Source organism: Micromys minutus (genome assembly GCF_963924665.1).
Source record: "Micromys minutus genome assembly, chromosome: 22".
NCBI classification, from domain to species: Eukaryota; Metazoa; Chordata; class Mammalia; order Rodentia; family Muridae; genus Micromys; species Micromys minutus.
The window spans coordinates 527,191-538,619 of NC_137957.1; the positions used below are offsets into that span (position 1 = coordinate 527,191).

The window sequence follows — 11,429 nt, forward strand, 5'->3', positions numbered from 1 at the left end:
GAGGTGGGGCTACTCTGGGGAAGGGACCTGAAACAGTGAGTGACACGCCAGCCTTTTGCCCTAGCAGCGATTTATTGGCCCGCTCTCATGAGGTCGCTGATCAGTGGGGCCAGCCTGCGCTCGATCGGGTCCTCACTCTCTTCTGAGACTGAGCTGGACCAAGCAGCTCAGGGGAGAGGCCTCGACCCCGGAGCCTTCCATGCTGCCAGACTTCGGTAGGGAAAACAGTTCGACCGTGAGAGCACGGTGTGCCGGGCACAGGTCCCGTCACATGTTCGCTCGTTCCCGCTGCAGCCGAGAGTTGTAGGCGCGAGACACGGTGTTCCAGGCGTCCATGTACCGGTCCATGCACATGGCAATGCATTTCTGCAAAGCGTGAAGGGGATCCCGGAGTTAGGGTCACGTGACCGGAGTAGCACCCACTAAGACGGCACCTACACCGGCACAGAAGCCGGTTCCTTACCCTGCGCACAGGTTCTCACCCCGCGCACGCGCAGAACGCCTCAGTAAACTGAGGCTAAAGGCCGCGCACGCGCAGATCCCTTAACTTCCTGGAAACTCCTGACCCTGTGCCCCTCTCCACCTGCTCTGAGTTATCCAAGGAGCCCCCAGGCTTCCCGATGCACTTCCGGAAACACTTGTCAGTCATCTGACAAAGCCGCGGCCTGAGTCACCATGGAAACAAGTCAAACTACATCTCCCACAAGGCTGTGCGCGCCGTTCCTAAATTGAACCACTGTCCTTTGGCCTAGAAACAAATCCCGAACCACAATTCCCAGAAGGCTGCGCAACCTACCGCATGCGCACACCAATCCTTGACGCCCTAGCAAGGGCTGGGCCAGGCCCCGCTGCTCATGCGTACAATATAAAATTCTCGCCTCTCCTTTCAGGGACAGGCGATCAATTCAGAGGCTGCAGTTAAATCAGTGTTTATTTTAATGTACAAAAGTTTCCAGTAACAAAATGTATAACAAATCTTAGCCCACATCTTACAAAAGAAACAGTCTCTTCTAGAAGGCTGAGGTGAAGCCTGTGGGCAGAGGACACTTCATCTTGGAAGCCCCGCAGAGCCCACCCACAATGCTTAACAGTCATCCAGAAATGTGCCAAGGACTAGTGACAGCAGAACACAAACAAAATTTTTTCAGGGGTTCTGGGGACTGTAAGGCAGGTTTCACATCACCCGGCAGCCGCTTGAGGTAGTCCTTGGGTCCCCCTGCAAGGAATAAGGGAAGATGGAGTGAGGCAGTCTGCTCCCAAGCAAGCGGATATTCCAAAGCCTTCCGTTTGTCCCCAGCCCAGACTCTAAGGAGAGTGTATCCTGGCTGAAGGGTGAGGAGTGTGGCCTCTGAGGTCTGCGGTGTCAGAGCCCAATATAGTTGTCCTCTGAGACAGGACTGTGGAACCTATACCTGAAGCCCCACTAGGAGCAAAGCCCCACTAGGGGCAGTCACATGCCCTCTCTACCTGCTGGTGGAAAACGTCCTCTTCTCCAAATTCTGCCTCTTCCTCTTCCTCTTCCCTGTTCTCCGGCCCCTGGACAGATGACTGCTTTGCAGCCTGCACGGCCACCACCTACACAACAAAAGTCACCAGTTTACTTGATCGCTCCCAGTGCTAGCAGCTACATCTCACTAGAAACCTCCAGGTTTCAGCTCAGTCACAAGTGCTATGAGGGGAGGCCGTGCCATGTACCTACCTCACCATCTGCATTTACCAGGAGAGTACGCAGTCTCTCCCCAGACCCCCAGCTGCTCTGGCTCTGCCACACAAGATTTGATGGGGGACTGTGGGTAGCCCCTGCACCAGCTGCCCAGACCTAAGGAAGCAAGATGGCCCTTAGAGTCACCTCAGAGTCTGGGTCAGGCAATGGCCACCTACCATGAGTCCCTAAAGTGAGCTCCTCCTAGCAGGATGGCCCCAGGATATGGAAGAGACACCGGTTCACAATAGTCCCAAGCACGCAGCTGGAGAACTACGATGGGATCCAAGCACCTCAGGGAATAGACACCCACACTCAGAACTGTGAACTGCCAGGCCTCAACCACAGGGCACCACTTGGAGTGTGGCACCCTGCAGGGTGTGGCAGCTGTAAATGTAGCTCGGTGGTCTCAGAACATGCTGAACCCATACAGTGCCTCTCACCCTGGAAGTCAGTGTTGGAACCTCCCAGCCTAACCCCCGCCAGCACCTACCGTGACTGTCTTGCCAGCCTGCAGGACATATCTGGGTGTAAACTTGAAGCTGACGTCCTCACCCTCTAGAACCTGTCTCTTGATCTTCCAGTTCCCCAAAGACTGGTCCTACAACCCAGACATACTTTTGACCTCCAGCCACCAGGAACGAAGTACCTGTCCCATTCACCCAGCCCCACGCTCACCTTGTCCGAAGAGTTCTTAAGGCGCACAAACCGGCCCTCCAAGTCCACCTCTTCAATGTTCACTCCTGTGACCACAGCATGCTGGGCCAAGCCGAGGCCACTGCTCACGGAGGCGCCACTGGGTGAGCCTGGGGCATCCTCAGTCTCCAGACGCTGGCGCTTGGCTCGCTGGCGCTTGGCTCGGCCCCACCTCCCAGACATGCCAGCCCTGCTGCTGCTGCTGCTGCTGGAAGTGGTCAGAGTGAAGTCGAGCCGCGATGAAGGAGTGCGCCGCGATGAAGGAGTGCGGGACAGCTGAAGCCTGCGGGGAGGTGCAAGTGGACAGGAGGCGTGGTCAAGCCGCCCACTTTGGAAGCTCTGCCCAGCCCTTTTCCCTGGCTCTGACCACTCTTCAGGCTCCATCTGCCCCCACCCCGTTCCTCCTTCCCCTCTCACCTCTCCTCTTCTCCCTCCAGCAGCAAGCGATAGGAGCTTATCTCCAAATCCAAAGCCAATTTGATGTCCATCAGCTCCTGGTACTCCGCCACCTGCTGCTGCATGGCGTCTCGCAACTCGGCCATCTCCCGCTCCTTGGTGTCCAGCATATTTCGGACCTTGTCGCGCTCCCTAGCCAAGGCCCCCTCCAGCTTTCGATTGTGGTCTTCTGTAGTACTGGCCTGGGGAGGGTATGGCCAGGTCACAGTGTGAGGAACCAAGGGAGGATTGGAGTGCCAGAGGGCTTTAGGGGCAGGGATAGGTCCTGTCACCTGCTTTTGGAGGCCTGAGAGCTGGTGGCTGAGGGACTCCATGCGCTTGCGGGCCTCTTGGAGCTCCTTGCTGGCTGCACGGGCAGCCTTGTCATTCTGGTCTGAGATGAGCTTGGCATTGTCCAGCTGAGGGAGTCGGGAATGTGAGCACAGGTGTCAAGGAAACAGCTCCCCCTCCCTCTCCTCACGGCTGTACCTTGGCCTGGTAGGTCTGTTCCAGCTCCAGCCGGTAATGACGCACTAGCTCTTCATACTGGCTGCGCAGGTCTTCCAGAGCCTGAGCCATATTGAAGCTGTATTGTTGTTCCTGGCTACTGCTCACCTCTCCCGAGCGCCACTCACGCCTCCGCTGGATCTCCCTCACCTCCTATGAGGGGACAAAACTAGTGACCCAGCTGTGCCAGGTTGCATCTCTAGGTGACCTCCTGGCTACTTGCACACCAGTGGTCAGTTTGTGATCACTCCCGCACATGAGCAGCAGCAGCCTGCCCAGGTGCACACTGGACTATTATTTTACCCTGAAGAGGAGGAAGGCTCTGACAAATCCACATATGTGGAGGGACATGTGCTGTATGCACTGGGGAGGCAGAGGCAGGAGATGGCTCTAAGGTTGGCTGAATACAGGGTTTCTCTGTAGCCATGGCTGTCGAGGAATACATTCTGTAGACATCTACCTGACTCTGCCTCAAACTTGGAGATTCGAATGCCTCTGTTTACCCCCATGCTAGTAAAGGCTTGAGCCAATGTGCCCAGCTAAGTTATGAGATTCTAAATGACTCAGTTGGCCCAGAAATTCATTGATCAGTGCCATTCCCAGGTAGACATGGGTTGGGCTGGCAAGATGGCTCATCAAGTGAAGATACCTGCCCCCGAGTCTGCAGGCCTGGGCTTAGAGTACCACGGTTCCTCCTCCCCCTCCCCAGAAGGAACAGATGAATGCAAAACCAAGGGGGGGGGGTCAGTAAGAGGCCACGGGGACAGGAGCTTGAGTCCCAGGCTGTGAGCTGCAGATACCAGTAGGTGGCTGAGTCCCCACGGAAGGGGTCAGTCTCCAGGACCGGGGAGTCCTGCCTACCACTCGCCTGCTCAAAGACATTCTTTCGGAAAGCTATCTCCTCCTTCAGGCTCTGACAGCGGTTCTCCATGTCCACGCGCATCAGCGTCTCCTCCTCCAACTGCTTCTTGGCCACAGCATGACCATCCTTTGCCTGGGAGGCATAGGGAAATGAGCTGAGGGGACAGCCTACTGGCCCAGCTGCCATCTCAGCCTCCCCATGTCACTAGGGAGCTGGGACACCAGCAGACCTACCTCGGCCAGCTGCGCCTGAAGCTTTGTCACCTCTGTCTCCAGGCCATGCCTGTCACGGAGGGCTACCGCCAACTCGGCCTCACTACGGTGGAACAAGGCTTCCAGTTCCTTCACTCGGTCCTGGGCCACCGTGAGCTCATGTTCCCTCTTCTGGGCACTAAAGGCAAGGAGGGTGGGTGGTGAGAGGGCCCAGGAGGCCAAGTGCAAGGTCGCCATGGTCCCTGTTAGTTGCTGCAGGCTGCCTTTCTGCTGTCCCAGCTACTGGGAGGCTGAGGCAGGAGGACTGACTGATCCAAGCTTGAGACCGGCCTGGTCTACAGAGATCCTATTTCAAATCAACAAAAGCAATCTCAAACCAAACCCAACCCACCAAGGTGCTCGACACTGTGGACCACAAGAGACTAGCTGTATCGTCAGGCTGAAGGTGCTCACACCTTTCCCAGCTGTATACAGAAGTCCAGTTCTGGGTGGGGCTGCCCAAAGTACAGGACTAACTGCAGTTCAAAGTCACAAAGGAAAGCCACATTCCTGTCCCACTGCAGTCAGGATTAGAGGCTTAAAAGCACAGGTGCCAGTGGATTACAGTGTTTTTAATTCTTCCCCATTGTGGCACAGGATATCTGGAGCCCAGGTTAGCCTCATACTTGTAGCAATTCTCCTGCCTCAGCTTTCCCAGAGTCAGCTAGTGACAGGTGTACAGAGATTGGGGTTCCCATAGCTAAGTAGCCACAGCTCCTGCAGACTCCAGCCTGCTCCCTGCTATGTCGGCCAGAGTCTGGGTGTGGGGTGCAGATAGATCTGGCCCCTTCTTAGGTCAAAGAACCACCAATGCTCAGAGCCCATCAAACATTAGAGGGGAAGATTTGGGGGCTGGAGTCCTGCACTTAGAGAGCACCAGCTGGGATATGGGACAGGCTGAGAGGGACCATGTGGAGGCAGGACCACAGGCCAGTGGTACAGAGGCCCTTGGGTGCAGTGTGACAGAGTCAGCCAAGTGAGACCAGAGGAGGTATGAGCAGGGGCTGGGGAATTCCTGACCAACCTCAAAGGCCCAGGTTCCACTGAATGCAAGGTGCTGGGGCAGGCTTGTTCAGCAGGTCTACCCAAGACCACCAAGATTGCATTTCCAGAAGGGAGTCGGAAGGATTGAGACTGGGGGAAAGCCAGTCTCCTAATCAAACCATTCTTGGCTACATAGAGCTGGAGGCTAGCCTGGGCTACATAGAAAGCTGGAAGCCAATAAATCAAGGTTCGATCTGTGGAATGTAAGACTATCCTGGCTTCGTGGGGGAGGGAAAGGTGCTGTGGAAAGACCCAAATAGGAACCTTCTGTCTAGCTGGTACCAGCCCTGCACCAGATGTGGCCTGTCCACTGTGAACACCTTAGGCTCCAACACACCCATTTATTAAGCCAGCAGGTGCTGAAGGGAGACAGCCTGGCTGTCACCTGAAGCACGACCATCAGAGAACCAGGTGCCCCTCAGAGGACAGCCTCTGGCTTGTGGCCAATATGACGGTCAAAGGGCCTGTGGGAGCAAGGATTCAAGAGGAACTTGAGCAGATCTAGAAGTGTTCCCTCCTGAGACAGCAGAGGCAGGACCTGAATTCTCCACTCAGCACAAGCCAGGGCCGTGTTTAGTACACACACACACACACACACACACACACACACTATAGTCACACATGTATGCATGTGAAAGCAGAGGTCTAGATTCAACATGGGGGTCCTTCCTCACTCTCCACTTTCTTGGTGAAGGCAGGTGTCACACTGAACCCCTGTCCCCATCCATCTTCTCCCACTGGCCTAACCACTCACCTCTTCCTGGCCTCCTCTAGCTCGGCCTGCATTTTCCCAACTTGAATCTGCAGCTGGGCACGTCCATGGGCCGTCTCATCCAGTAACAGCCGGGCATCAGCCAGCTCAGACTCATACAGAGTCTTGATGTCACACACCTGGGGAGACAGGGCAGGGGGTGATGATGGGAACATCATCGGGGCTACCCTATGTCAACCCTATGACACCGTCTTAGATATAGCAGAGGAGTCTGGGCGGTCTTTCTGGAAGGACCCCTCTTCCTTTTCCACAACTCAGCATGCCAGGATGACAAGAGCAGGCCATAGGACCCTCAGGCTTAGGTGGGAATGTGTAGCCAAGGCTAGCCCATTTGGCACCATTGGCTCGGGGCCTTATGATTTCCAGCTTTGGACATCCTTGCCAACCCACTGCACTTGTGCAGCCGACACCCAGCATCCCACTGCTGAGTCTAGAATTCCTGGTCTAATGTGTTTTGTTTTCTCCAAAGGCTCAGCACCCAGTGCCAGGCCAGCACTCTCCCCACTGAGCCCAACCCACAGTGACAATGTGGGTCCTCTCACAGTATGGGTGGGGTGACACCTGAGTCCACAGGGAGCTTTCCTGGGTGCTTTGCAGGGTCACACTCCTGTCCCTATTGTGGCAATTTGGAGACCCCCTTCTGCATCTGCCTTCTATCCCTCAGGCCAGCCTTATCTGCATCTTATCCCGTGGGGGGAAGGGCTGGGACTCCTAGACCACCTAGGCCACCTCGATGAGACATTGTGAGGGCTATTCCTGGTTGTCACCTTGACTGTATCTGGAATGAACTACAATCCAGAAATGGAGGGCTCACCTGTGACTCAGATCTTGAGGCACAGCGGCCAGGAAAAGCTTAGGCCCAGGCAGGGTGGCACACGCCTTTAACTCTAGGAAATAGGCAGGCAGATCTGAGTTTGAGGCCAGCCTGGGACAGAGCAAGTCCCAGATCCAGGAAAGGTGGCACACACCTTTAATCTGGGCCACATCTTCTGCTTGAGGCCTACGTGAGGACACTGGAAGAAGGAAGACTCTCCTTCACCTGCTTGCACTGACTTGCCAGCCCATCTCTTGGAGGCTACACTTCAGGATTCCAGCTGATGAAAGTTCAAACAGCCAGCCTCGAGGAACTGAGCGACTACTAGATTCTCGGCCTCCCTTCACTGCTGCCCTTGTCAGCTGGACGGCAACGGAAAGTCCTCCCATAATTCCCCTTATCTACAGAAACACCTGCAGTGCTGTGCCTCCAGGACCCCGTCTGATCCAGACAGAGCTGCACCTGGCTCCACATACAGCTCAGGCCGCTGCAGGGTCCCCACACACGGTACAAGGGGTCTCCAGGGACACTCAAATACACGCTTGCTTCTGGGCTCTCCACTGACCCTGCTGAGAGGACAGTTGCCACCTACACGCCACAGGCTGCTCGCCCCTGGCCAGGCCACACCCCAGCTGGGCTGGAGACTCGGTTTCTCCCAGGCCCTCCCCTCCAGTGTGCAGCTGTGAGTTAAAGACAACATACCTCAGCGAGGACAGCCGCTTCTGGCAGTGGTTTCTGCAGCACCACTGCAGGGCCAGCCTCAGCACTCAACACACATTGGCCAGAGCCTCTACGCACATGGCCTGAGGTGGCCTTTGCCAGCCTCGCACAGAAGCTTGGCTGGAGACTTTTGCTCCTCCAGGACTCCCCATCCCCCAGACACACCAGCCCAGCAACAGGACACTGGGGAAGGAAGGGCTGCGGTCACGTTTCCCTGTGGGAACCTTATATCTCGGCCTTAGTGTGCACGGGCAGCTTTCTTGCTGCCCACCAGCACTGTCAACCCACCACAACAGACAGCAAGTGATGTCAGTCTGTGTGATCAGAGCCATGCTCTGCCCCAGCTCTGAAGGACTCTAGAGAGCCAACAGGCAAGTCTCAGCAGGGTAGGAGGGCAAGGTCACCTCATGTGACCAGCTGGCAACCTACCGGTCAGTGGGACCTTCAAAGCCTCCCTCATATGCCCCTGCCCATCCCCCAGGGCTCAGCTGCCACAGGATAGCAGATGACCGGGTGAGCCCTTATGGCAGCCCTGCCCCGCCAGGCAGCACTCTGCTCCACCTGTCCCTACTCCTTCCCGGACAGGTGGAGCATGTGCTGTCTGTGTACTGTCCTTTGTGGTCACCCCCACTTCCTGTACCGCCCGGCTACCCCACCAGCTGCCCCCAGACATCTTACAACACTAGATGGAGGAACTAGGCAGGCTGGCTCCCAGAAGGGCAATGTGCCTGCCACCTGCTGCCTTGGCTCACACTTCAACCCAAAGTCAGCCCTGTGTTCTGACGGGCCTTGCAAAGCAGAAGCAAAGGTGGACTTGTCACCCCTACCTGCATGGACAGGTGGCATCCACTAAGGCTGACACTGCCCATGTTCACAGAACCCAGAAGTTCCAGCTGTCTGTGGGACGAAAGGGCTACAAAGAGCAGGGTGGTGGTGTCACCCCTCTAACCCCAGCAACCAAGAGCCAGAGGCAGGCGGATCTCTGAGTTCAAGGCCAGCCTGTTCTACAGAGTTTGTTCCAGGTCAGCCAGGGCTACACAGTGAAACCCTGTCTTGAAAAACCAAAATAAATAAATCCTTAAAAACAAAAATAGCCACAAAAGCGACTGAGGGAGATACCCAAAAGTGACCTCTGGCTTACACACACACACACACACACACACACACCATCCGTCCTGATCACACCCAGCTAAGCCTTGGTAGTACACAAACCTCTAATCCCAGGAGGGTTTCATGAGCTTCTACTTGGGGAGACGTGCTAGTCTCAGTACATCATCTCTGGGGTGTCTTAGAAATCAAGCAGAATCCTTTAAACCTATGACCCTGGGTGGGCGGGGCTTTCCTGCCAATCCTTGCAAAGTGAAGTGTCCCCGCAGGTCCTTGAGACCACCTGGGGAGCATGCCCCTAAAACTCTTCAACCTTATTGGAAGTTTTAACTCAGTCTACACTTCTTTCAGGTGAGCACGGGTGAACTTCATCAGCATCAGTCTCAAGAGCGCCCGGGTGGGTGGGGTTTCAGGAGGCGGGGACTAATATTGTTTACATCTGTCCCTAAGTTCCCTCAGTTGGGAGGGATTGGGACCCATCAGCACTAGTTCCCGGCCCAGACTTTAACACTTGGCTGGGTGCTTGATGGGCGTGGCTAACTGCACAAGTTCCTGGTCCCCTCTACCCCACCGGGTCTCCTGGAGAGCAGGGCTCAGGCCTATACCCAACCCTGGGGTGTTCTGGTGGGCAGGGCTTAGCTGTCCGCATCTGCCCCAGGGGGTTCCGGTAGACTGAGCTCAGCGCGCTCCTGTCCTGAAGGTGCCCAATAGGCAAGATTTATTCCTTAAACACCAGCCCTGGAGTCCCCTGTGGACAAGGCTCAGCTAGCTCTACGCACCAGCCCCCGAAATCCCCGGTGGGCAGGGCTCCGCTCACTGCACCTATCACCGCGGTCAAGCTCCCCGCTTCCTCGGTGCCGACCAACCTCGCGCGTGGTAACCTCCTCCGCCTCGGAGATCCGGAGCCGCAGCCTATCATTCTCCAGTTGCAGCCCGCGGATGTGGTCAATGTACTGTGCCAGGCGGTCGTTAAGGTCGCGCAGCTCCTCCTTCTCCTGCAGTCGAGACAGGCGCGTGGGCGACAGCGGCGTGTCTGGTCCTGCGTGGGGCGATTGAGAGGCCATGGCGGTGGCGGGAGGATCAGCTGGGCTGCCCGGGTCCGGCGCATTCATTCAATCCGGGCTGCGGAAGATGGAGCGGCCGCCTGCAGCGCGCCGGAATTTATAGTCTCTCTGGCGCGGAGCACGCAGGGAGCGGTAGTCCACAAGGCAGCGGGCGCGGCGTGCCAGGTGATGTCGTCTGCTGCGGTCAGTAAAACCCAGGGTTTGGTAGTTGGCCTGCTTGCCGGTAGAGGAACACTTGTGATTTCTACACGTGAACCGATGCACACACAGAAGTCAATAAACTAAACAAATGCAAAACCAAACAAAAAGAAGGCAAGGATGGGTGAGATGCCTCAGAGGGTGATAGGCACCTGCTGCCAAAACTGATGACCCCAGTTGGATTCCTGAGCCCTACACACAAGGCAACCAAAGCACACGATTGGCCCCTGGCGTATCTGTACTGAGAATTTTGATTTCTTTGAAAAAACACAAATACGTAAATCTGTGATTTTGATTTAATCCCAGGTGACAGATATGGGGCTGCTTCAGACTGTCCACAGCTGATAACTATGATTTGCCTCACGCTCTAGCAGAGGTATGGTTTTGCCACCTGCACATAGTTTCTGCGGTTGTGACCTTTGGAATTCAGAGGACATACAAATGGTAGGGCCCCAGGACAGGTTTTGGTTGGTCTCTGTTGGTCAGGGTTTGTTATGTTGTCGTGTGCAAAGAAGAAACAAGAAGCAATTAGATATCCTGACAGCCAAATCAAACTTCCCGGAGGAACTCAACCCCCCTACTCGGCAGGAAGCAGTCTGGGATGACAGCACCCCTTTCCAGTCCATCCTTTCCCTCCTACCTAGTGTAAGGGGTTGAAAGGATGGAAGGAGGTAGAAAAGGGCGGAAGAGAGAAGAACCCACAAAGTAGCCAAAGTTCTGCTACAGTGTCCACACACAAGAACACAGTAAACAAATGTAATTTAACTGTTTAAAGAGCCACCACGAGGAGGCAAGCATCCACTACTGTCTTCCCAGCACTGGGAAAGCTGAGGCAGGAGGATGGTGAGTTTGAGGATAACAAGAAAAACACAAGTCTAGGAATGTGACTCAATGCATAGAGCTTGTGTAGCTGAGGTCTTGGACAGGGAAAACCCCTTGCTGTTCCCCAGCACCAGGGACTTGGAGGTAGGAGAATCTTGGAGCTCAAGGGTAGCCCCGGTGACACAGAGGGTGTGATGGTTTATGCTCCGCCTGGAAGTGGCACTATTAGAAGGTGTGGCCCTGCTGCGGTAGCTGTGTCACTGTGGGTGTGGGATTAAGATCCGCATCCTAACTACCTGGAAGCCAGTGTTCTGCCAGCAGCCTTCAGATGAAGATGTAGAACTCTCAGCTCCTCTGCACCACGCCTGCCTGGACGCTGCCATGTTCCCACCTTAATGATAATGGAGTGAACCTGTAAACCAGCCCCAATTAAAT

The 11,429-nt window shown here is 55.5% G+C and overlaps 2 protein-coding genes across 2 annotated transcripts; both read right to left on the reverse strand.

Annotated features, from left to right (window-relative positions):
- Positions 1-62: 62 nt before the first annotated feature.
- LOC308435098 (mitochondrial import inner membrane translocase subunit Tim13) lies at positions 63-649 on the reverse strand (the record flags this gene model as incomplete). The annotated part of the gene is made up of 2 exons (XM_080935683.1): positions 63-366; positions 584-649. 2 exons carry the CDS (start codon positions 647-649, stop codon positions 268-270), a joined length of 165 nt encoding a protein of 54 aa, XP_080791809.1. The 3' UTR covers positions 63-267.
- Positions 650-1,011: 362 nt separating this feature from the next.
- On the reverse strand, positions 1,012-10,069 carry LMNB2 (lamin B2). The gene is made up of 12 exons (XM_080935999.1): positions 9,777-10,069; positions 6,252-6,388; positions 4,436-4,592; positions 4,209-4,334; positions 3,323-3,493; positions 3,127-3,252; positions 2,816-3,036; positions 2,381-2,681; positions 2,196-2,303; positions 1,700-1,819; positions 1,468-1,575; positions 1,012-1,216 (listed from the first exon to the last, which is right to left on the reverse strand). Exons 1-12 carry the CDS (start codon positions 10,020-10,022, stop codon positions 1,175-1,177), a joined length of 1,863 nt encoding a protein of 620 aa, XP_080792125.1. The 5' UTR covers positions 10,023-10,069; the 3' UTR covers positions 1,012-1,174.
- Positions 10,070-11,429: the final 1,360 nt, after the last annotated feature.